The following is a 27,400-nucleotide window of genomic DNA, read 5'->3' on the forward strand; positions in this document are numbered from 1 at the left end:
GTACGGCCAATTCACCTGACCTACATGTCTACATGGATTGTGGGAGGAAACCGGAGCCCCCGGAGGAAACCCACGCAGACATGGGGAGAAAATGCAAACTCCACACAGAGGACAACCAGATGATTGAGGATTTCAGATCAATTACTCAAAAATAATTTGCTTGTCGTTTCTTTTTTTGATACATTTATTTGTCTACAAAACACAGGTAAAGGCAAAAAAATGACATAACTTGCTATCTGCCGCATAGTTTTAAACACAAACCATTTAGTTGATATCTGAAGTACAAGACACATCATACAAGGTTTTCTAGTTAAAAAGAAAATTATTCATAATTCCAGGCAATAATTCAATAAATATACCTGCCCCCCCCTCAAAAAATATCTTATTTCAACGGGGTGATGCAATGTAAAAAAAACCAAACTTTGCTGATGTTTAAATGAATGCAGACAAACATGTTGTGTCAAACAAAGAATTTCACGCATGCTTTTAAGTAATGGAGACAACTATTGTGACCGATACAGGAATGTGTCCTTACTGCCTCTGAATTAGGCAACATAGAACGTAGAAGGGATACGTCAGTGGGGGAAAATGAACTGGCCTAAGTTGTTAAGAAATATCAAATCATACTTAACGTTGGCGGTCAATTTACTTTTCACAGCTAACAGCACTTGAGGAAGGTAACCAATGAAAGACAGTGAAGCAGGAATACTTCATTAAGGCCCTTGGCTGGTTAACATACACAGTCAGTTGCCCCTTGTTGGCCATTATCATCTACCCACAACTGCCAATACATATACAAACACATACAACCCCCCCACACATTTTATATATATATAATAACTCATCAGCTGCTAATGCACATTACCAGCTGATGAGTGCACGACGCACAAAACAGGCTTGTACTGCTATGTATTAAAAAAAAAATTTCTGCACCTGTATTGATAGATACACACACACACACACACACACACACACACACACACACACACACACACACACACACACACTGCTGGGATAGGCTCCAGCATCCCCGCGACCCTGAGAGCAGGATAGCGGTTTGGATAATGAATGGATGGATATATATATATATATATATATATATATATATATATATATATATATACCTGTGTATATATATATATGTGTGCTAGATAGATAGCATAGAAAGAAAATGCAACTGACTGCTATGGTGAGTGTTTAATATCTAGCAGAGCGACTGTAAACGGGATGTTTAAAACTCAGACGGTCTTAACAGTCATTACACTTTTACAGACTGCTGCAAAGTGTCAGTAAGATCACACATCTAGCGGTGCCCTAAGCTATTCAGAGTTAAACACTTAAAAAGCACTGGCAACATCTTATGACCAGTAAATCAGAGCCTCCTTGTATGGTGGGGTGTGTGATGATGTGGCACAGATTGGTCTTGCTCTCTCTTTTCACATAAAGATGGTCTGTTTATGAATGCTCTTTTATGTCTATACAGGATCTACTTCATTAAAGGGTGACATCGAACTGTACCATACTCTCCGAATATATTTTGTATTGCCACTTTCTCCACTAAATGCATCAAATGCTAAGAGATTGATTGTATTCAAAAGCAGTCATTTCTTAAGCAAGTGGATGACTTAATAAAAAAAAGAAGAAGCTTTTCTTCTTTGATAAGACTTTCCTCTCACTGAGGAGAGTCTACTCACGTGACAGTTTTACAACACCACCGTTTAGAGGTGCCAGACAGACTTCCAGCAAACTTCAACACGTCCCACATTTGATTTTCTGCGGCCTGGCCAGGGTGTCTCCCCGCCTGCCGCCCAATTACTGCTGGGATAGGCTCCAGCACCCCCGCAACCCTGAGAGCAGGATAAGTGGTTTGGATAATGGATGGATGGATGAATAAATGTCGTGACACAATTCTATGATGTAATGAAGATGAATGTAAGCAATGTCATCTGGCTGCTGCTGTGAAAAATCCAGATGAATTTCTTTTGGCATCAGCTTGCCACAAAATCTTGAACTGTGGATGAACATTTAACACGCCATCGAAATTCTTGACATGATAGCAGTGAGGATCAAATCAACAAAAATTTACTAAATATTTAGTTTCTCAAGAGGTCAGATAAATACACACTGAGATGTTTGTAATGCCAATTAACAGTGCACCAATTTTCTGCCTTGAAAAGGAAAAAAAAATTATTTCACTTTTTCTAAATGCAACGAAGGTTCACGAAGATGCAAAGCCAATGCTCTTTTTTTTTTCTGCCATGAAGGCAAATTTAAAGCCAACCTTCATGTAACCTCACTGGTGACTTTTTAATCTAACAAAAAAATTAGATGGAGATGTAAAAAAAAATTGTCCCTATTAATTTTCAGGCAGAAAAGTGTGTTGTCTGTTCATTCAATTTTAATTTTGACCTTTAGGCTTGACCAAACATGAATACAAAGAGTCGGGGTTTTGCATCACTGGCAATAAACCTTTGCCCTCTGATTTTCTCTTCCAAAGATGGGCAGCATAGTTAGCTTGCCCGATAAGTGATTCTTATCTGCAGAGCCATTTACACCGAGGGGCGCTCATTATCAGCAGCATACAAAATAGATTGTTTTCGAAAGCCAATTTAGGGCGGGACTGATGCAAGCGAGCAGTGAAAGCTGAAAGATGAGCGATGAATGGACCAGTGATTTAGTGGGCTTGTTTATGCCTGCTGTAATGAATCAGCACCTGCCCAGTTCAGATTCAGGTCTTTTTAGCAGAGAGGACTCGGGTCTTTTAGATTAGGTCGGATAACAGCAAAGAGAAACTCCATCGCCGATGAGCCTCAGCGCTAACCCTTATTCGTCTCTGAAATCAAGCCTTGTTTCTAGGCCACAGCTGCTGACATCTGCCTGTTGTCTCTTGGTGCTCTTTGGTCTAACTGGTATCTGACTGAAAGGTAGAGCAGAACTCGCCCCTTACTGAACTGTAATGCTTGAGAAACTACAGCAAGCATGAGGAAAAAGTACAGTTGGAATTGGCATGAAGGCAAGTATAATCCTTTGTTTTTCCCATGAAAAAAAGGAACACAAAGGGGACTAGTAGTTGTACTACAGTATGGTGCATGGCTTCTTGTCCTTGAAAGGATTTTCAGAGGCGGGGATGCCCATAAGTAGTGGGTCGTACTTGGAGTGCTCGCCACAGTAGCGCATTAAGTCTGATGATGCCTTGGACACCTGCAGAAGAGTTAAACCAGGGATTAATATACACACACACACACACACACACACACACACACACACACACACACTGTTTGGCAGAAGTATGCTTCTTAATGTGGTGTGAATGACTGAGAATTTTTTTTTTAAATGAGCGGACTGTACCTTTATCCTCTCGATGCTGGCCTCTAACCTCAGCTGATGTACTGTCCTCCTGGCCTGAGCTATGCTGTTGGAGCTTTGCATTTTTGATGACATTGACATCTCCAGACACCCGTCTTCAAATCTGTACAAAAACAAACATGATTTAGGTAAGTGGTAAGTTTACTTGAGGTGTGGTTCACTTGGGCGTTTTTGCAGGCAAGGAAGAAAGGTAACGCAGCCGATTTCTGAAAACGTAAAAAACAAAACAATCTATATACAAACTTCCTTAGAACAAAATCTTTATATGAGATGAAAGTGAGTGTCTGAGTGTGCGCTGTCATTAGAAATAACGCAAATTTAATTGTAAGGGCATTTCAGCGTTAGCACAAACAGTCAGCAAAAGCATCTTAGAATGTAATTGGATGAGACGTTTGAAAGTTGATGATGCTTTTTAATTTCAAGTGTGCCTTCATCATAAAGACAAAAGAATAAAATCAGAAGTTTCACGTGTAATAATGGTAAAACCATGAAACCATTAAAAGAGCTGAAACTTAGACTTTACACTAAGGAGGGCTGAGTTTTACTGCACAGTTAAGTTTGCACAATACAGAAGTGTAAGAAATCCAGTAAGTGGCAAAAAAAAAGACCTCACCAGATGTTACCACAACATTGTCTATAGCTGCGCAACTTCCTTACAATGACAAGATGATTTAATCGGGAATTGACTCGACCTACGCAAAACTGTGACCCAATCACATAACAGAGTCCTGTTTCACAATTGGTGCTTCAAGGATTAGAAGAGTACTATTAGCTGGGTAGTTCCCCTACTGTTTTAACTGCTCTTTTAGGGGAGCTGACAGGCTGCAGATTTCCCTTTCACCAAGTACCAGAAGCTCAAGGGTGAGAGGGAAAACAGATCTGAGTTCACAGGCTTTGAGCCAGACCGGGGAAAATCGGGTACACAATTTCCTTACATCTGTGTAACAACTATTCAACACCAACAAGTTTTCATTGCATGCTATTTGGCTTTTTTGGCGACTAGTGGTGCCGTGCGAGAGCCAAACACATGGCGAAGTGGCTTTAAATGCAGTATGGCACTGGGAACACAGACCTTGCACATGTGCTGAGGTCAATGTTAGCCAATAGTTTTGGCCAGGGCTGCTATGGAGGGGGGGGCCTCGCTGGAACGGAAAGGGAGGGGGGGTGAAAACATGGACAGCTACAGAGCCAAGTATACAGAGGGGAGACAAGACCATGCATCTCTGTAATCCCCCCCACCCACTCCTTTCCGCTTCCTCCACAGGAAGCAGTATCGCTGTTCCCCTCTGAAGTATAAATTATTAAATATGGTGTGGCGGCTTTAAAAATAGATGCAGAGCACAGAGGTTGAGCGGCATCTGCACAGAACCATCACAGAATCACAGCTAAGCTGTTGTAACTATAGTATTGCATTAAGATGGTGTGGCTTCTGGGATCTGATGTTGTTGAAGCATGGGCAAAATTGTTAGGTAGAAATAGGAATAAAAATCAGGAATAAAAGACAATAATCCAGCTGCTGGGTCAGCAGGGCCGGTCGCTGATCCACAGTGTGCAGGGACGCTGCGTGACGAGAGCAGCCACAGTTCTATAGGTTTGTAAGGAGGCACTTGAGGCATAATGAGCTTCTGAAGAAGCAACATTCCCAACCAGGCCACTATCTGCCGACCTCCCTGCTCAGTGTTTTATGGTTTATTGAGCCATTGTTTCGTCACCGCTTCTACTAGTGACCCCAGATTGACACCGGTGCATACTAATTAAGAAACCTTGGTTAAAGAAGTCACTGCATTTTTGTTATTAGCCATTCTCCACACTCCTTTGCCGTTTCAAAAGATTTTTTTTTTTTAGATACTTTACTGATCCCCGTGGGGAAATCAGGCTCTGCATTTAACCCATACTTGCTGTGTAGCCAGGAGCAGTGGGCAGCCACCGTGCAGCACCCGGGGACCAACGCCAGTTTGTCTCGCCATGCCGCGGTCAAGGGCATAATATTAACCCTAACATGCGTGTCTTTTTGATGGTGGGGGAAACCGGAGCTCGCAGAGAAAGCCCACCGCAAACACGGGGAGAACATGCAAACTCCACACAGAGGATGACCCTGGGGTTCGAACCCAGGACCTTCTTGCTGTGAAGCAACAGCACTAACCACTGCGCCACTGTGCTGCCCATGTTAATGTAAGACCACATCTTTTTTATGTCCTCACTTGTCTCAATGATTTCTCTGTGTCCTCTGCAGCAGTATTGATTGAAATCAGTGTCTGTGTGACTTTATTCTCTTCACCATCACATTACGTCACTTCAGCGTGCATTTTGGCTCAGCTCCGTCCAGAGTACATAAAAATCTCTCACTATAAAAATGACCACTTCCATATCTAATTTTGAGGATCTCATCGCAATGTCAGCATAAACCAATATTTGTGTGTGCAGACCTGTCATTCAGTGTGCACCGGCGTGACTGGACACAATGAAGGCCGCAAGATAAGACACAAGTTTAGTCAAAGTCTGGCAGCCATCATAAAAGGCGGGAAAGAGATAAGCAGAGCATTTCCTAATTCTACGATCCAAGGTCATCATTCAAATGGTGCATTTTTATTGGCGAGAACAGCATGCTGTGAATTTCTGTAAAATAATGCAAATGAATAAACATAATAATGTCAAGATTTTCCCCTGGATTTATATTTTCCAACCACACATAAAAGGAGCTTGATGGAAAAGGAAAATAACTAGAGGGAAACAATCACGATTTCCAACAGCAATATCTCCATATACGTTGTGGGGATATCACCCCTTTAGCAGCCATAGATACTGAGCAGACTTCTGTTTCTGTGCGTCTCTGAAATGCTGCCGAGATTGTGTCCGCCCGGTGATGTCCCTGGCTGACAATCCATGAATGTGAAAACGTACTTCCTGGCTTGCAGATCGTCTGCATTGTATAAGAAAAACCAAATAACAACACTACATTATACATCTGTATGCAATGTTACTTACTCAATTTCGGTGGCATTTTAGAGACACAGGGAAGACTGCTCAGTATTACGGCTGGTAATGGAGTGTTATCCCTACAGCACATGTAGAGAGATAATGTTGAAAATGTCATGACCACTTTCCTTTAACAGTCCATAACATTCTAGTTTGTAAATTCTCTCACAGTTGAATAGTTGTGCGCTAGATTTGGAGACAAAACATTGATTTGGCCTCTGTGGCATGTTGCATCGGTGGTGAAATTCAGGGAGGTATGAAAGCAAACGGGACCAGTGGAGATTCCTCCCCTCAGGTCAGACATGCATACCAGATGGCACATTGTGCCCTGTGGTCAAACTGGCAGAGGTTGTGTTGGTTAGTAAATACACCTTTGAGGGCGTCCGGGTAGCATAGCGGTCTATTCCGTTGCCTACCAACACAGGGATCGCCGGTTCAAATCCCCGTGTTACCTCCAGCTTGGTCGAGCGTCCCTACAGACACAATTGGCCGTATCTACGGGTGGGAAACTGGATGTGGGTATGTGTCCTGGTCGCTGCACTAGCGCCTCCTCTGGCCGGTCAGGGCACCTGTTCGGGGGGGGGGGCTGGCTCATGCGCTACGTCCCCCTGGCGAAACTCCTCCCTGTCAGGTGAAAGAAGCTGCTGGCAGCTCCACATGTATCGGAGGAGGCATGTGGTAGTCTGCAGTCCTCCCCGGATCAGCAGAGGGGGTGGAGCAGAGACTGGTTCGGAAGAGAAGGGTAATTAGCTGGATACAATTGGGGAGAAAAGAGGGGGAAATTCCAAAAAAAAAAACCAAAAAAACAAAAAATAAACACACCTGTGGCAGCATCAGGACTTCATTCTGGTTTGGGTACACACAGGCTTAGCTGCATGTCTCCTTTTAAGGAGCTTGTCTGCACAGTACTGCTTTTCAAATAGGCCCTTGTTCCCTGGCAGGTGAGGTCTTCGCTAGAACACCTTCAGAGTAACCCTGCCAGTTTTGTGGTATCATAAGAGAATCTGAGATTCTCACTTCAGAAAAAAAAAAATCAATAACAGGAGGGGCTGCCTCTAAATTAAACATATAACTTCCAGGTGTTTAAAGTATGTAGATTCATCTCATGTATACAGAATACTGTCGACATATAGCCAAATATTGCTGAGAATAATTATCCATATTCTCTATTATCTCAATATTTATAGGATAATTACAAACATAACATTCTCTTCTCACATCAAAAACTCAGTGAGTATGCTCAAGAGTTAGAAGAAATCATAAATACAGCAAAACTGACAAACAAAAAGCCAGTTTTTTCCTGAACTTTTGAGGTACATACTGATGCCTAGCACTTGAAATGATATAATACACAACAAAAACCATGGATATGAAATATATTAACTTTCATACACATGCCAGTGAGCCATTTCTTTCATGTGGCTGCAGGATGTGGTGTGAACACAGGTACGATAACATGATTAATAATCACAAAAACAACCAGGTGGTGGCATATTACTCCTCTCAGCATAACTATCAGCTATGGAGGAACATAAATTGTTAAATTAGTAACATTAAGTATAGTAACCCAGCCACTGAGGATGCACAAGCCAGTGCATCCTTAGTGCCAGTCCCAAGCCCGGACAAATGGGGAGGGTTGCGTCAGGAAGGGCATCCGGCGTAAAATCTTTGCCAAATCAAATATGCGGATCATAAATAAGACTTACATACCGGATCGGTCGAGGCCCGGGTTACCAACGACCGCCACCGGTACTGTTAACCAGCAGGGTGTCGGTGGAAACTATGCTACTGTTGGGCGAAGGAGAAGGAGAGGGGGAAAGCATGTCCAGAGGCAGCTAGAGAGGAGGAAGGGTAGGCATGTGGAGGTGAGAGTTGGAACTTTGAATGTTGGCACTATGACGGGTAAAGGCAGAGAGCTGGCTGACATGATGGAAAGAAGAAAGGTAGGCATACTGTGTGTGCAAGAGACCAGGTGGAAGGGGAGTAAGGCCAGGAGTATCGGAGGTGGGTTCAAACTCTTCTACCATGGTGTGAATGGGAGGAGTAATGGGGTAGGGGTAATTCTGAAGGAAGCGTATGTCAAGAGCGTGCTGGAGGTGAAGAGAGTGTCAGACAGAGTGATGAGTATGAAGATGGAAATTGAAGGTTTATTGCTGAATGTTATCAGCGCATATGCCCCGCAAGTTGGGTGTGAGATGGATGAAAAAGAAGAATTCTGGAGTGAGTTGGACGACATGGTGGAGAGGGTACCCAAGGAGGAGAGAGTGGTGATTGGAGCCGACTTAAATGGACATGTTGGTGAAGGGAACAGAGGTGATGAGGAGGTGATGGGAAGGTATGGAGTCAAGAAGAGAAATGTGGAAGGACAGATGGTGGTCGATTTTGCGAAAAGGATGGAAATGGCTGTGGTGAATACATATTTCAAGAAGAGGGAGGAACACAGGGTGACGTACAAGAGTGGAGGAAAGTGCACACAGGTGGACTATATCTTATGTAGAAGGCGCCATCTAAAAGGGATTGGAGACTGCAAGGTGGTGACAGGAGAGAACGTAGTTAGGCAGCATCGGATGGTGGTCTGTAGGATGACTTTGGAGAGCAAGAAGAGGAAGCGAGTGAAGACACAGCCGAAGATCAAATGGTGGAAGTTGAAGAAGGAAGACTGTTGTGTGGAGTTCAGGCAGGAGTTAAGACAGGCACTAGATGGTAGTGAAGAGTTGCCAGATGGCTGGACAACCACTGCAGAAATAGTGAGGGAGACAGCTAGGAAGGTACTTGGTGTGTCATCAGGACAGAGGAAGGAAGACAAGGAGACTTGGTGGTGGAATGAGGAAGTACAGCAAATTATACAGAGGAAAAGGTTGGCAAAGAAGAAGTGGGATAGTAAGAGAGATGAAGAAAGTAGACAGGAGTACAAGGAGATGCAGCGTAAAGCAAAGAGAGAGGTGGCAAAGGCAAAGGAAAAGGCGTAAGGTGAGTTGTATGACAGATTAGACACTAAGGAAGGAGAAAAGGACTTGTACCGATTGGCTAGACAGAGGGACCAAGCTGCAAAGGATGTGCAGCAAGTTAGGGCGATCAAAGATAGAGATGGAAATGTGCTGACAAGCGAGGAGAGTGTGCTAAGAAGGTGGAAGGAATACTTTGAGGGGCTGATGAATGAAGAAAATGAGAGAGAGAGAAGGTTGGATGATGTAGGGATAGTGAATCAGGAAGTTCAGCGGATTAGCAAGGAGGAAGTGAGGGCAGCTATGAAGAGGATGAAGAGTGGAAAGGCAGTTGGTCCTGATAACATACCTGTGGAGGCATGGAGATGTTTAGGAGAGATGGCAGTGGAGTTTTTAACTAGATTGTTTAACACAATCCTGGAAAGTGAGAGGATGCCTGAGGAGTGGAGAAGAAGCATACTGGTACCGATTTTCAAGAACAAGGGCGATGTGCAGAACTGTAGCAACTACAGAGGTATAAAGTTGATCAGCCACAGCATGAAGATTTGGGAAAGAGTAATAGAAGCTAGGTTAAGAGGAGAGGTGACGATCAGCGAGCAGCAGTATGGTTTCATGCCAAGAAAGAACACCACAGATGCGATGTTTGCTTTAAGAATGTTGATTGAGAAGTATAGAAAAGGCCAGAAAGAGTTGCATTGTGTCTTTGTAGATTTAGAGAAAGCTTATGACAGAGTGCCGAGAGAGGAGGTGTGGTATTGTATGAGGAAGTCAGGAGTTGCAGAGAAGTATGTAGGAGTGGTGCAGGATACGTATGAGGGAAGTGTGACAATGGTGAGGTGTGCGGTTGGAATGACAGATGGGTTCAAGGTGGAGGTGGGATTCCATCAAGGATCGGCTCTGAGCCCTTTCTTGTTTGCAATGGTGATGGACAGGTTGACGGACAAGATCAGGCAGGAGTCTCCATGGACGATGATATTCGCGGATGACATTGTGATCTGTAGCGAGAGTAGGGTGCAGGTTGAGGAGAGCCTGGAGAGGTGGAGGTATGCACTGGAGAGAAGAGGAATGAAAGTCAGTAGGAGCACGACGGAATACCTATGCGTGAATGAGAGAGAGGACAGTGGAATGGTCAGGATGCAAGGAGTGGAGGTGACAAAGGCATTTGAGTTTAAATACTTGGGGTCAACTGTCCAAAGTAACGGGGAGTGCAGTAGAGAGGTGAAAAAGAGAGTGCAGGCAGGTTGGAGTGGGTGGAGAAGTGTGTCAGGAGTGATTTGCGACAGAAGGGTATCAGCAAGAGTTAAAGGGAAAGTTTACAAGATGGTTGTGAGACCAGCTATGTTATATGGTTTGGAGACAGTGGCACTGACGAAAAGACAGGAGGCGGAGCTGGAGGTGGCAGAGTTGAAGATGCTAAGATTTTCACTGGGAGTAACGAAAAAGGACAGGATTAGGAACGATTATATTAGAGGGACCGCTCAGGTTGGACGGTTTGGAGACAAAGCAAGAGAGGCAAGATTGAAATGGCTTGGACATGTGTGGAGGAGAGATGCTGGGTATATTGGGAGAAGGATGCTGAATATGGAGCTGCCAGGGAAGAGGAGAAGAGGAAGACCAAAGAGGAGGTTTATGGATGTGGTGAGGGAAGACATGCAGGTGGCTGGTGTGACAGAGGAAGACGCAGAAGACAGGAAGAAATGGAAACGGATGATCCGCTGTGGCGACCCCTAACGGGAGCAGCCGAAAGTAGTAGTAACATTAAGTATAGTACAGCACATACTCATGGTTACTAACTACACTAGTAGCCAAAGATGCTATACGTTCATGCATTACCAAGGTTTTCTACAGATCTGTCTGAACAATATAGCTAAAATTATTTTTTTCCTCGGCTTGCCAGTCCCCCCAACCGGCTGGGCCATGGGAAAGTCCATTATCTCCTCTGTGCTGTTAAACTGCTTGACATCAAAACTTAACGGTCCACTCCCTGGCCAGGAAACTGAGGGTAACTTAACAATAAAGCTCCTTGCTTAAGGACATTTCAGAGGCATGGTTACAATGGTGACATGCTATCAGTGCCGCGCCACACTCGAGACTACTATTTCAGTGCTGTGTAGCGCAGAGGCACCATAACAGCAGTCCCGAGCTTTTACAAGTTTAACTGCACCCTCATACACACTAATCTCAGACAGCCTGATGCTATCAGGGGAGCCAGACTGTCCAGAGGCACAGGCCAGTCAGGCGTGCAGAGGAAAGAGACATACTCTCTCCAACCTACCACAGAGAAACAAACATGCAACAACATGGTATATTGCAGAGGTGATCGTTCTTAGTGGAGACAAAATGTATGACTAATGCTGCAACATCCTCATTTGTGCAGGCCCGCCATCGATTAAGAGCCGTGATGGTGACAGACTTTCAAAGGCCTCATGTGTGCTTTTCAGACTGCACCGGAGGTCGGCTGTGTGAAGTGAACCGACATGAAAAGAAAAATGAAGGGTGTTGTAATTCACGCGTTCGACTAAAACAGCACAGGAGGGTTCCAAGCCACTGAGTCAGAGAAGGCGGGAGTTTATCTTTGGCTTCAACAGAGGCATTTACTTCACTGTACTTTTCCCTTTAAGCACTTTAAGTGCAAGCAACACCTTCACGCATGGCGAGGTCATGCATAGGGCGACCGATTCTCACTCCAGCTGTCTTCTTCTTCCATCATCGTGTCCTCTGTTCCCCACCTGGGCATGGTGTACAGAAAACCAGGTTCCTTTATGACTTTGTGTGTCACATACTCTAGACAGTGGAAGAAACTGAAAGCTCAAAGGTCTGAGTAATATGTCTTTGATTCCCTGACAAATTATGTCATGTGTGGTTCTTTATATACACCCCGCAGAGAGGTACGGTGAGCAACATCCATGGAACGGGCCACTCTTTGAAGAGTGGCCCGTTCTCCTTTCATGTTCTAAAAAGTCCGTTGAAGACAAGCAGATAAAAAGCCCCGAACCAGGTGCCGCTCTTTTACCCAACACACCATTATGCGTGTGCACAACTTTTCCCCTCATCCAGTTTCCTTTGATTGTTTTCCAGAAACTGTGGCATTCTGAGAGCTTGCTTTGATTTGACAGTCAAGAAGAAATGAAAGTGCAAAAGAGCGCAGGGATGAAGATAAAAAATGCAGCATGTGTGGAGAAAAATCTGGATGGCCAGATGCAATGAAATGCTCCGCCAGCTGCTTATTTTAATACACAAGAGCTTATGTGCAGACAAAAGGGAGCGGGAGTTGTCATGCAAACCAGCCGCATGCAGGACATAAACTTTGCAAAGAGTTTCTTTGCTTTGCTCAACACTTGTGCCAGATATTTAAGATTCTCTTCTATTCTGAGCCTGCCAGCTAATGTGTAATGCACTTGCTTCAAAAGTAATATACAGCAAGGGGTGGAGGTGGGGGGTGTAGAAGTACAGAGACCTGAGGGTGGCGAGGACTGTCTGTTTGCGTCTCATTCCTTAATGCAAAACGCCATCCAAGACACGGGAAAGCTCGTGTAAACACATCACAAGTTTTGCCGTCATCAGAGTAGATCCTCTGAAAGAAAGAGCTTGTTTTGACTCAGGCACACAGTGTGCACGGCTCCAAGACAGAGCCCCCAGGTTATAGTTGAGCTTGACAGTTCATGAACCCTCAGTCAACCCTGTCTGCTGTCTGATCTACCCCGGTGTGAGCTGTCATGTCGCCTGTTTTGTCCTTATCTGTTGCACACAGTCCGGTTTAAGGCAACGAAGCCATACCAAGTGGCTCCACTAGCGGAGGTCTGCCTCTCTCTCATCATTTTGCTCACCACAACTGCTTATGAGCTCTGGTGTCAGGAGGGAAAAATTCAAAAATCTGACTAAAAAAGAACGAATCTGTGCATGTATGAGACAGAGGGAGTGTTTAAGTGCATAATGCAGGTTCGGCTTTTCTTTTTTCTCATAAATGCAATTAAATGTGTGTCCAACTTAGCCGATGCTTTGTAAATTGAGCAGGTCAGAGACTTTGGATGTTCTGGTAAACGCTTTGTGTCTGAGGCGGGCCGGACTAATACTTCCTGTCGAGGGGAAAACATAAAAGAAATGAGATCTTTACTCTGCTGATATCACAGCTGCAAAATGCACCGAGCTGTCTCCTCCCTGCCATGGGAGAAAAACTCCCACCACTGAAAAAAAAACAACAACCTTGCAGCAGTTGACTTATTTGTTAAAATTCCCTAAGGAGGGAGAAGTTAGCAGAGTGAAAAAGTGCCCTCACCCACAAATACTTCCTGGTGCCTGGGGCAGTCCTGGATCGGCCTAGGTCTCCCCGACAACTGAGCTTTGTCTAGACAGAGGCCATGGCTCTGCTCAATAGATAGGAATTCAGCAAACCCACAGCCCCTCATTCTCACACTACCTTCAGCCTGCCTCTCTCACATGGCACCAAACAACCAACTCACAGCTCTCATTGTTACAATAATCCAGCTCTTACCCTGCAACCACACGCACCGCCCTTCCTTTCATTACAATAGCCAGCAGTATAACTATCTTATTATGAAAATTGGTCTATGTTGCTGAGCACTGAATTCTCCGTGCAAGAAAATTAGGCCTTTCCAGCTCCAGACTGTCAGACAATATAGCGGCGTGAAATAGGCTACAAAAAGGATGAATGGGACCACTCTGTATGTATTATTAGACTGTGAATGACATGAAATGGAGCATGTGCATAAAGCATGTTGGCTTCCTACATTAACATCATTTGGTCCACCGAGCCCATCTGACAAAGCCGCAAACAGCGACACCGCAAACATTACTGATTCATTCACCACTTTCAGAAACTGCAATGCTGGATGCAAACAGCACAGCGCAATGAGCAGGGGGAGCTGGAATGGTTTCAAAACAGGAGGCCACTATGCTTTATGAACACGCGCCGTTGCTAAAGGTTAAACATCAACAGGTATACTATCGACACCCGTAGCCTTCTTGTCACATGATATTTTCATGCCATTTCTTCAAGGTTACCGACGCCGACTGCACTCACCTTTCCCCCCATTTTCCCAGACCCACATTCCTGAATAACATGTCCAAGGACTCTATGCAAGTGATACCATGGGTGATAAAGGAAGGGAAAAAAAAGTTTTGTTATTTGATATCCCCCGTGCAGGACTTGTAAATTCCTCAATTAATAGATGAATCAACTGATAAAATAAGACATGCAGTAAAACATACCAATGCAAAATGTTTGTGATCATTTACAGTCAGCCGGGTAAGTGAGCAACACCCTCGCCCTGATCTCATCAGCAAATTCCTTGAACACTTAAACGTGTGAGGCAGAGCTTCAAATACAGCGCTGCAAAGCAGTAAATATGTAATGTCAACATTGTAAAGCTAAGTTTTATCTATTTTTCATTTGTTTTGGTGTCATAACAGTTATGGAAAAGCCTCTTGATAGCTGATAAATCCTTTAAAGCACTGGTTTTCAAGCTATGGGTCATGACTCACAAGTGGGTTGCAGCAAGAGCCCGGGTGGATTGCATGATGTCCACAATAAACACAATTTGTTAAAGAAAAAGAAAAAAAAAACGTTTATTTTCATCCTTCTTGAGTCACTGAAAACAATGCAACAATTTAATTGTCCAAAATGTCACTAAAATATTGTTCAATGTTGGCATGCCTCGTCTGCTCACTGGGATCATTAGCAGGTCATGGTTGATGACTGAAAAGGCGAATACTGCACTGATGAACAATACAGAGCCAGGGTTGTTAATGAGCTCACTTTTTGACAGGTAATAAGAATTCATTGCTTGTTGTGCTGCACAAAATAGTTGGTGGGTTCTGGCCAAAAAGTATCTCCACAGGTGGGTCATGGTATGAAAAAGTTTGGGAACCCCTGCTTTGCAGCACCCTAACACCAGCTGAATAGACACAAAACAGAGTATCTAAAAAAAAGAAAGAAAATAAGAGCACTATCTCCTTATTTCAAGAGGTGCTGTGGCAAAGCTTGCAGGAGGATGATCTAATCATCTTGTGTGTGTGGTACTGAAATCCTAAATGGGATGCAGGATGATATGGAGAGTTATTCACTACCCTGCCACCTGACTGCTTATCACTACATGCAAAAGACAGAGGACAAGGGAGGGCTGGGAAAAATAAGCCCAGCCATCTGACCTCACTAACAGGAATGGTTTTCCCACCCCCCTTCCCCTTCCTGCGAACTTTGGAACACCCATGAGCGGAGTGAGCACAGGGTTGCGCATAATGAAAAGTCTGGGGGGAGGCAGGGTTGGAGGGCAGTGGACTTTCGAGCAGCTTGGGGTGGATACCGTATCCAAAGAGTCCTTTTTTTAGAGGCTCCCCCGGTGGATAGAGCTCTGGTTTCTATGACACCTCTCTGCACAGAAGCCACCTAGTTGTAACCCTGCAGTCTTGATGCATTAGTAATCTGCACTTCGGCCCTCAACACTACCACAGAGCTGGAGTACCTTGCCACTTATGCGCAATGCTAATGCTCAGCATACACTGTTGAGATGAGAAACAAAACAATGGACCAGATCTCGTTAACCGAGAAAGCATGCCAACAATGCACAGCACCGGTCCCGCTCGTGCAGAAATGCAGGCAAAAGGTCAAGTTTCCTGATCACTTGAACTCAACCAGTCAGAATGACGCTTACAAAGCTGCCAATATTTCAATGAATTTTAGTATACTAATGTTAGTAGCCTATTTTATGTGAGTATCACAGAGACCGAGTTGTTTGCCATGCTTGGATTACCAATCTGTTTTCATTTGCTTAAATCAAAGCTATTGCAATGCTGTTTCACTGCATTTAATTGCACACCACCCAAAATAGCATTAAATGAAAATCCCTGTATAGCAGATTGACCACATGTCTAAATAACACCCCTTAGTATCTAAAATCATGACTGGGCATGCGGGTCTCCGTTTGTAAAATAGGCTTTGTGGTAACTTAGAATATATGGATGCCAAATTACTACATTTTTATTCCTTGTAATCTATAAAATGCTTTTAGCAAACTGAAAATGAAAGGGTTTCTCAAGTTTATCAGGCTATACAAAATGTAAAAAGGTCGATTTTCAGTATCAGTTGTGACAGTTATGCAAAGAGCATCATGGTGTCTGCGCTGCAAAAATGGAGAAAATGAAAACAGATAGTTTCACTTAACTGAGGCGTTGATCGGGGGTGTGTGACACTGTTGGACACTGTGTGGAGCCGAAGCCAAACTATTCATTTGCTTTGTGCATGACACACTTATTAACAATTTTCAATAATGCAGACAACAAATGCAGCAACACTTATCTTACTTACCAACCTACAGCAAATACAACCATCTGATTCTGCACCTTTTGCATGGTGCAATAATAGGAGGAGAGAAGTCTAAGTATATACAATAATAATGGGATTATATGATGGCCCGTATAATTTTAAACACACACTCACTGGCACACAGGCCTGCACCACACACACTAAGCACTACAGCCCATGACTTCCAATCACAGATGTATACTTGTCAGGCTTGCAGTTATATTTACCAACCAGGAAGAGACAACACACAACAGTTAATTTTGCTCAAACAGCCACAGCAGCACTGGCTCTGACATTAAACAGTAAAATGTGGACTACATAATGTCATTATAATCGTAAATCACTTACCTAACAGAGACCATTTGTGTGGACCTATGACAGTTGGACGGAAAGACAAAAAAAAAAAAGTATTTTGCTTCATAGCCTGTGATCTCTACTGTGCAGATGTCGAGAATGTGAGGCAACGTTAAACCAGTGACCTGCCAAAATGAAATTAATAACGTGTTCACCGTCTCATAACCATAGTGCTATTCAAAACTGAGTCTGAATAAGTGCAAATAACGTCTGAGTCTTTTTCCACTCACGTGCATCTTGGAATATTATAATGCTTTATTCATTTACAACATCCACCAGGATCTCACAGGGAAGGTATGCAAGGGACGGTTGCAGTGGTTTGTTTGGAGAACAGTCTAACTCCTGTGGAATGCCTCTGCAATGCCGAGCGGAATACCACCCTGTTTTGCCTTTAATGAACGTCAATCAAAGGCACATTTTTACAGCACTGCAGACCACCAACTGCACTCACTAGGCAACGCAATTAAAACGAACTTATTTCTGGACTGGTAAATATTTCCTTTCCCCTCCATCTGGTGGATCAAAGTACTTTCAAAAACTAACTTCAAAAATATCAAAAGGCAACCGGAAAAGCAGCTAATAGCAAGAATTCCAGGCATGTAACCAGAGGCCGGACAGACTTTCCCAGGCAAAACTACATCTCAACTGCTCCTTGGTCTGTCCTCTTTGCCGCCAGACTTTTGTCTCTTAACTGAAGGTTGACATTCCTTGGACGACTCCCACACCAAAAATGACGCTGAGGGTGGCTGAAACTCTCTTCCTCCAGACATGTGGCAAAAGATCGTCTGGCACTTGAAGCGGCACGTGCACAGATAAAGCCGAATGTGCGCGCTCCTTAATGTCAAGACCATGCAGACACAACAAGAAATGACATTCTTTATCATCGATGCATAAAAAAAGCTGTGCACTGTCATTTTCTCTAAAAGACTTTGAAAGCAGTGGCACATGCAACAGCAAGTGAGCACTGAGTGACACTAAACAATGCTTTGCTTATGGTATGCATACTTCCATTTACAGAGAGTGGTACCGTCAGTCCTTTCTCTTGGCATGCTACTATGAGAAAATCTTATTCGAGGAAACAAGATCTGCTGTGACCTAGTTGTTTTGAGTGGGTCAATGATATGGGGGCAAGGTAGCAACAAGAGGGGGGCCCTTTGCAGGTTAATAATAACACTGCAGTAAAGATTCATTCATACCCCCAGTATTTTGCAGAAGGCACAGTATAAGGTGGGCTCTACTTTTCCCCCATTTAATCTTACAATGCATTAAATATGCAGACCACTCATGGTGTACTTTGTTAAGCATGCTATTGTTGTACTGGCCTATATGATGGTTTCTCATTAATTCAGTTCTGGTTGAATTAAAAATGAAATAAAACCCAGTGGCAAAACGACTCTGGGCTCTTATGAGTGCCCCCTGCAGTTTCTTTTGTTCTGCTGAGTAGAGCTGTTGTGCTTTCTTCTGTTCCCCAGGTCATAAAACCAAAGGGGCTGCTTTGGTCTACTTTAAAGCTGACACAGGTCTACATCACCACTGAGCAGATGGGACAGGCGAGTGCAAACAGGATCTGCATACATCATGGGCACTTGAAAGCCATCCATCACACATACACTGATCCCTCACTTCCAGGAATCTAATTCCCCATAGCTGGTAGTGCAGGTGAATACCATTAAGAAGGTAAACCTCTGAAAACAGGTAACTGTTAATGCACAGCCACCATCAAATTCTCAGAGAAACTTAATTTATGTTAAATGTTGAAGTGTGTGTGCATGCACGTTCGCATGTTTGGGGGGCAGGGTGTGCGGTTGCTGCTGGCCCTCCCATACAATTCCAGTCTAGTTATGAATCATAAACTCATTCCTCTGTTTAAAAAAGGGGCGTTTATGATACTGGTTCTAGGGAAGCTTGTGATACTGGGAAGAGTCCATCTGCATGTGCAGAAATCTAAAATATTTTCATCAAGCTCAACATATGGTTCTACTACTAATAACCTGCACCACCCCCCCTCCCACCACCACCACACCCACACACTGACACATAAAGAAAACAAACCAAAGCAAAGTGCTCAAACATTGCTGGCTCATGGTTTTCATTGCAAGACATCAGACCAGGCGATCAAATAAGTATTAACCACATTACTTCCTGCTCCAGGGTTGAGCCACTCCGATGCCTGTGCCTTTAGCTAACCGACATGAATAGGAGTGTGAGGGGGTTGTTCAGGAAACGGATGCAGTGGAATCAAGCCAGTGGAGCAGAAGGAAGGAAGATGCCCATATATGAGCAGACGCCTTTGCAACAAGACAGAACACATGTCTGAGGAGGCCGTGGTCCAACTCCCTTGAGTGGGACAATAATACAGTAAATGTATACAATGCATCCTAAACAGAGAACACTTCAGTAAACACAAACAGCTTTGGTTGAAATAGGCTCTCAGAGACTCTTGGCTGGCTGACACTTACGTCTCAACATATATTGCCGGTTAAATAGTTTACTATATAGATAGGGAATTAGCTTTTCCTTGTGGTACCCACGATCTACAATGGCATTGGTGTTATATCCATTAACAGAGAGCATGTGTCTATTTCTGCAGACTGTGCAGAAAGCGAGTGAGGCCCATAGGGAGTTTAGCATCACACCTGCCTACTGGGAGAAAAGAGCCTTTGTTAAACACCTGCCTTGGCATCTCTCCTGTGTCATCCCCCCCCCCTCCCCCATTCTCGCCGCAATTAATTCCAGGTGATTTCACACTCCCCATGGTCTCTTAATGCAGTCGTTTCTGCAAGACCCACAATTTGGAAGTAATTTGCCTTCTGACCTAAAACGACTTTGACAGGGTATTATGCAGGCTTATCTGAAAAACATTTACTCTGTTTAATATTATAGACCTACAATTAACAGATTATTTTATCTACACTATCTAACCATGCAGGAGCTGTGGAAGAAAACATACGATAGCCACGATACTTTGATATCAGTTTGTTCTGAATATTTTTTTTCCCACTTTGCACTGTTGGTTCAAATCCAAAACTTGGCAGTTTACCATCTGAATACCGTACCCTTATGCTAACATGAAAAAATGTTTTGCAATGACGGGCTATTGTGCCTTAGCCACATGGTACACTGTAATACTTCTGTCAAAAGCAGCTTAGCTTGCTTTATTCTTTATGTATTTGACCGCTTTGGTTTTGCAAATCCCGGTAACAATACAGGCTGTCACCAGGCTTTAACTATAATAAATACATCTGGGAAACAAACAAAACTCGAAAAATTATAGCAGGCATTGCATGCCACTGTTGAGTAACTGGGTCTTACTCAAAAAAGTGACCTTTTTGTGAATGTTTCGAGACATACGTATATTTACATTGCTGAGCATATACACAAAGAATAAGGAGGTTTTAAAATGCATCATATTAAGTAGTTTTGTGAAATGATCTTGCACAATATTATTTAATGTCTTTCTACATACATGAAAGGCTATATAACTGCCTAATGCTGCCATCATGTGGAGGAACATTTCTATGACAGAACACAGGAGTCTGCTGACAGAGCCACATTTTTCAGTGGCAACAAACTCTTACGTGAAACTGTAACTCAAAAATGTAACTCCAAAATTTTGTTTCCCTACAGCTGTGCAATTATTTACAACTGTTGGGCAATCTCGGAATATTCCAAAGAAAAATTCCACCTTTTCTGAAATGCGTGGCATATGGGAGTCATTCCTCCACCACAACAACGGACTACGGGCTTGTGCCACATGCTTTCATTATTGAAATGAGTATGCCTGTTTCATCTCACCTCATCTCATTTCATCATCAGCTGCTTCTCCGGGGTCGAGTCACGGTGGCAGCAAGCTCAGTAGGGCACTCCAGATGTCCCACTCCCCAGCAATGCTCTCCAGCTCCCCCTGGGGGATCCCAAGGCCGGATTAGACATGTAGTCCCTCCAGCGAGTTCTGGGTCTACCCCAGGGTCTCCTACCAGTTGGACGTGCCCGGAAAACCCCCAAAGCAAGGCGCACAGGAAGCATCCTAATCAGATGCCCGAACCACCTCAACTGGCTCCTTTCGACACGAAGGAGCAGCAGCTCTACTCCGAGCTCCCTCCGGATGTCTAAGCTCCTCACCCTAAGGCTGAGCCCATCTACGGGCTCATCCATCTATGTGCTGAGCTCATAGGATGGAGCGAGAGATTGACAGGTGGATTGGTGCAGCTATAGCAGTAATGCGGACATTGTACCAGACCGTTGTGGTGAAGAGGAAGCTGAGCCGGAAGGCAAAGCTCTCAATTTACCAGTCACTTCGTTCCAACCCTCACCTATGGTCATGAGCTTTGGGTAGTGACCAAAAGGGTGAGATCATGGATACACGCAGCTGCCTGTTTCATGCTGATTGAAAACAAGCGCTTCCATCCTGACAAGTCGTGAAAATAGATGACATTGTCAAGCGAAACTCCATTGTAGGCCATTTTCCTAAGGTTGCTCAGAAAACAACCTGAGAAAAAGAAGTTTTCCCTGTGATGTCCCTGTGATTAGGCATTGAAAGTAATTGGTGGCTCTTTCTCAGAGGTTGCATTGAACACATTTTGCCTGCACGATTTCCCCTTAACGGTATTCACTTGTGGTTGGGCAGCCAGTGAGAAAATTGCAAAAAAAAAAAAAAATCATTTGGTGTAAAACAATTCAAATCTTTGATAATTCACATTTCTTTCTTTTTTCCCACTGCTACAATAAAACCTGCAAAAGACAAGTGATCCAACGTCAGAATTACTTCACCTACCATTTCTTATAACACATGACTGGAGAAGTACAGTGACATAACTTTATAACTGTTCACATACGGGGATTTCCATTGGTTTTTCCTACATATGTCCTCAGTGCAATTTGATAAACTGGAATCCTATAGCTGAGTTCAAACATCCCCAAATGGATGCAATGCCTATGTTTAATATCTCACTGAGAATTAGCGAACAACTGTCTGAGACAACTGGTATACACAGGCAGCACATATGGACAACAGATAAATTATGCAGCACGTGTCAATTAAAGTTTTAATGCAAGAAGGAAGCACCTAATAATTTAGTGGAAAGGTTGGCTATCTGCCAAGATAAAAAATGAAATGGTCAAATGCACCAGCCACAGTAAATAAACAAGTTCGTTCTGTGCCCTGCAGGATCACGTCCATGACTTGACTGTCAGTTTCATTTTCCATCACCAGAGGTCAGCATCTGACCGCATACTTTCTTCAGTATTGACACAGTGTGAAAACTTGTGGAGAATGAGTGTGATTAACAATACATAGAAGAAGACAAAGTCATGTCTGCAACTCGATTACTCCCTCTCTCAGTTACTGTTTTGGTTTGGCTTACTAATGGTGCTAGCATACTGGGATACGGGCATACTGGAGAACGACACTGGCCTTAAGGGGAAGAGATTTCAAAGTGCATATACCCAGCGGCCTTGTCTATTTGAACAGCATAAGTGGATGAAATAAAGCAGGGGGGAAAGTGAATAATAATCAGACTGTGTGCTCTCTTTAAGATCTTGATCTTGATGTTAAAATTGCCAGTATGCATGTGGGAGGGGAGGTAAAGGTTATTAGACGCATAGTAAATTCATCAGCCACAAGTGAAACGACAAACTTTGATTCTTGTTTGTTCTCATCCATGACAACTGGTAAAAACATTGAATGATAGACAGGAAATTGTAAGACAACCCAATGTGAGCCAGAGCTCTAGATGAAGTGAGAGCCATTTCTTTTGCAAGGATAAATCCTGTGCAGAACAAATAGCTGCATGCAAGTACAGACTGCAGGGACCAGCCTAATGTGAGTAATGATGAACAGCAACAGCAAAGTTACCACATGAAGTGTCAAGCGGTCTTCACCATCCTGGAAGGGTATTTAATGTTGGCGGACAAGCTGTTTTTTGGGTGGAGACAGCCTGGCCCTCGCTTGCCATCATTGCCAGTCAGCTGGTTAGTCAGACGACAAGCCGTCTTCACCACATGGTGACACACATTGAACTGAGACCAGTTTGAGGTCTGTTCCTTTGGTCTGAGCATTTACTGTGTGGCTGTAGGCCTATACCTTCCACACCAAATCAAAATAGGGAGGCTTTCTGTGGGCAAAGTAACTGTATTGGTTGACAATGTATTTTTGGTTTTCACTGTCAATGCTATAAACATCTGAGTACCTCAAAGCCGGCAAAATCATGGGATTGCCATTCTGTAGGACCATGTTTTGTTTGCAAACAAGAAAGTCTAGATAAGTCCACAACACTACAATTCAAACAGTAAGAGATAAAGTTCTCCTCTATCATTTCAATATTTGGTTTAAAAGAAACCCTGAATGGGGAGAAAGAGTGCACGGGTAAGGCAAGGGTTTTCTTAAGAGAGATTTACTCTCAATCAAAGCAGGGTCAAACTTGATGGGTATGTTAAATAAAAAACAGTGGCAGAGGGGCAGGGGCCAGATGTGGATTTATGTGGATTGCCTGGCAGCATCAGACATCATGCAGACCTGAGAAGGTGCATGGTGCTAGAATTAATTTCCAAAACATCAAGTCATGAACTAGACAGCGAACAGTACAAAATCCTACTTTACACTTTTCACGACACCCCTTTCTCTCTGAAAATGGCTCTCTTTTGTACTCATTCCAAGACCTTGTTCTTAAGCCATAAAGTGGAGAACTAAAATCAAAGCACAAAATATCAGATTTTTGCCCTATTTTCAAATGAATGATAATATTCACAGGACTTTTCATGCAAATAAAGTATCAAGCACTCACTGATTTAATTATGTATTTTCAAGATGTGATGTTAACTATCACTGGTGGAAAAAGAAACCCGAGATAACAGAATCTGTTAGGATTTCATAATTTGCTTGGAGATCTAAAGTTTACTCCACAGAATATATAGGAGCGGTCTGAGGATAACTTAAAGTAAAGCGGTTTCTTTTATAATTTCTGGATGACTAAGAAAAAAAAAGCATTATTGAAGCTCACGGATATTAAAAGATCTTTAAAGTGCAGATTCAGAACATATTTGGCTGTATCGGTTTTAAGAGTTTGGTGTGTCGATTAGAAAAAATTCCAGCAAAATAAAAAACGATCAAGAAGAGAGCAGAGCTCTTTAGGTTGTATTTACATCAAACAGCAGTTTGGATTGTGTGTATGTAACTGGGAGGAAAACTGCAGCTCATCCACACGATTACCATTTACAAAGCAGAGCGATGTATTGCTGTAAACAGAACTATAAGTGAGGAGAAACACGATATTGTTTTCAAAACAAAAAGCAATTTTGTCGTCCTCGTCATGCTTATTGTACATCAGACACAGCCCACAGTAATGACCTATGGATTAATTTTGTGCTCAGACTAAAGATGTTTTTATTGCTCGCAGTGTCCTTCAGTTGCTAGGCAACCCCCCCTCCCCCGCCGCTTCCTTGTTCAGATTACTGTAGAATTTACCACAGGTACACTAAAGTCTTGGTGTGGGTTGATGGGTAATGTCGGCTCTCATGAATGTGTTTAGTAACGCAGCCACATGGCGACTAAATTCTATATAACTAAGACATACGCATCAATATGTAGCTTTACAAAATTAGTATTCACGTGGTTGGTAGGAACACCGGGTTGCGTAACACATATTTATCCAAAGCCTTATTTGCGTCAGCATTATCCAGACCTTAGTACCGCTCTCAAGTAATAGACCCATTTGTAAAACAACATGGGTGCTGTTCACCTGAGCGGTGGTTTGAACTGACTCTGTTCCTTAGCAAGTTATTAGTTAGATCCACGTTATTACAACAGTTCGACTATTTTCGACAGGTCTGAGTAAAACTTAAGCTAAGAGGTATACATGTGGCAACCATATGAGAGGGACATAGGGAGGAGGGGGTAATTAAATACAGCGACAGCGTTCATTAGGAGACTCGTTTAATGGATACTTCAAAAATACATGTGGGAGAACCACCTTAGAGGCCTGACTTGAGTATGCTTAACTGCCTTAGCCCAGCATCAGTCTACATCCTGTATCTCTGAGCTCTGAGGGCACACACACAGGATAGTTAAGCAGGGCAAAGCCCTTGTATATAGTAGTTGCTATTATCAAAGCAATATGACAGCTGCAACATACATTTTTACAGGCTTTTTTGGCATCATCATAAAAGGTGAGCCACAGCAAGTGTTTAGAGTAAGCCTCTGGTGCACATGGGCAGATTTACATACAGTAAGCAGGATGTAATTCAGTGGAGGGAACGACTCAGGGCTGCAGACATCCTGCCACAGGCAAAGCAAGCAACACTGAGGCAAGGAGACTTATGCAAGGAGACGTCTCCTTGCATAAGATCACCAATAGAAAGGCAGATAACAGAGAGCCTGACCAAACACAAACAAGGCGAGGCTCTGAGAGATCATCACACGCACAAAAACATAGAAGCACTTGTACATAGAAGTTCACCCATATTTATAACTAGCTCAGTTGGCAGTTGCTACAGCAGACATTCTAAATAGATAATTTCTGTATGCTATTATTCCTGAATCAATAACAGTGGAAGCCAATACTGCAATAAAGCCTGTTGCTATGCACAATTAAGTTAGCAGCTCTACCTCTTACAACATAGCCGGATACGTTTTTCAACTGTATGACTGCTCCATGGTCCTCCGGGTGTTAGAGGACCATGTAGTCATCTTATATTAGGGGGTGGGAGTCTATTTCTATTTCAACAGAAATTGGGATCTGATAAAAGTGGCTAAACTGATTGGATCAAAATTTCCAAAAAAGGCAAAGCCTCCTAAGTAACAGACAGTGAATGGCAACCAAGGACAGAAATATGTGTCTACGTCCACATCACACTAGGGATTAATGCCAAAAATAACATTATTCTCTTCCTTGTGTTCTGCCTCCATTCAATAGCCTGAAGAAAGCCAAAAAGCGATTTCCAGATAGCTTTCACAAGAATATCAAAACATATTAAATTCTGTAGTTGTTGGGGCGTTTTACAAGTCTCTGTGCTTTGATAAAATTCTACAAAAAAAAAATAAATCAGGAATTGGGAACAATTTATCTAAAAATGACAAGGGCTCTATGTTTTGAATCTGACCACACCTCTAGATCATAAATACAGCCGGCCATACACCTCTATTTCACCCAACACTGTTGAATGGACCGCTGAGATATTTGCCGTCTATCCATTCTTGGCGCAGCGCACATGTCTATCTGGGAAGAAATCAATGCAACCTGTGGAGTTCATCTTTCAGCTTGACTGTGATTATCATGCTACTCTTTTGTAGTCAATATGAATGCATCTGCTAATTCAATAACACAAATAAGGGCAGACACGGCTTAATTCCATCTATGGTACTTGGTTGTCAAGGCAACACTCAGCATCCTGACATTAGCCTGTCAAGCAGACCTTTGCTTCTGGGCCTCCAATAAAAAAAATGTAGGAATGCTCTCACCTCCACCTCTATTAACCCTCGTGACTATAAGGCAACCCCCAAATCTATAACACTGAGCGCTGTTATTTTCAACACAACAAGCCAAATTACATTAGGACTCCCACACGGACTGAATCCATGCTAAAGACACACTGCCAACTTTGCATACTAAGGCAAACCTAAATCTTATGTAATGTGGTCTTACATACACCTTCTTAAGTTTAATAACAGCAGCGCTTAGCCAACAATGTAAGTTAAAGAGAAAAAAAATGATCAAATTGCTCTTCTCTGTAATCACCTTGTCAGAATGATGCTGTCATTTTCAGAAGGTAGTATCTGAGGAATAGACGATGCATCCCAGTGTGCAACAAAAGATGACAGACAAGCGTTACCACATAGCAATTAACACCTTGTGTACTGAGCAGCAATTTCATGTCTGACAAAGTGGTGGACTTGCAATCGCTGATTTTTTTACTCGGACTGAGAGCTAATGGCAGCTTAATCATCACTCTGATGTGGTGGTGGAGAGAATTTTGGCAGGTTCCACTGCAAGTCAACCATTTTTCTCAGCATGGTGTCAATCAGCTGGGCTTGAGGATGCAATTACAATTTCAACATGTTGACCAGAAGCATTCTCTGAAGGGCTTTGTGAGCAGGGTAGTGACGCAAAACAAAGCTCCCCAGAGGCAGAGCGTGGAATTTGAGTAGAGGAGTGGGGGGGGGGGGGCACGCTCTCACACGATGAGCCTGCATGAGGTTCAATACAGAGTATCCAGGCAACATGAACAAACCCACGTCATCCCCAAAAACCCACACAGGTGGTGCCAGATGAGAGGCCGGACAAAAAGATGTCGGCCAAATCCACTTCTTCCCCAATTTCACTGTCAAAACATCCATAACCCCAAACATTTCAAAAATGATATAAAAAAAATAGAGCACATGAAAGGGAAGTTTGGGTTCCTTCAAAACTGCTTTGGCAAATCCGCTTCCTTCTGGTCAATGATT

General features: G+C 43.2%; 1 protein-coding gene across 2 annotated transcripts in view; it reads right to left on the reverse strand.

The window, feature by feature from the left end:
* Window positions 1-27,400, reverse strand: part of gng12b (guanine nucleotide binding protein (G protein), gamma 12b) — a 30,743-nt gene continuing 3,343 nt past the window's right edge. For both annotated transcript variants that reach the window (XM_056277432.1, XM_056277431.1), the window contains exons 2-3: window positions 3,349-3,469; window positions 1-3,201 (exon numbers count right to left, since the gene is read on the reverse strand). In XM_056277432.1, coding sequence (XP_056133407.1) covers window positions 3,076-3,201; window positions 3,349-3,447 — 225 coding nt within the window. In that variant the 5' untranslated portion in view covers window positions 3,448-3,469 and the 3' untranslated portion in view covers window positions 1-3,075. The remainder of the gene's footprint in view (window positions 3,202-3,348; window positions 3,470-27,400) is intronic.

This window comes from Lampris incognitus, chromosome 3, assembly GCF_029633865.1.
Source record: "Lampris incognitus isolate fLamInc1 chromosome 3, fLamInc1.hap2, whole genome shotgun sequence".
In the NCBI taxonomy this organism is placed as follows: Eukaryota; Metazoa; Chordata; class Actinopteri; order Lampriformes; family Lampridae; genus Lampris; species Lampris incognitus.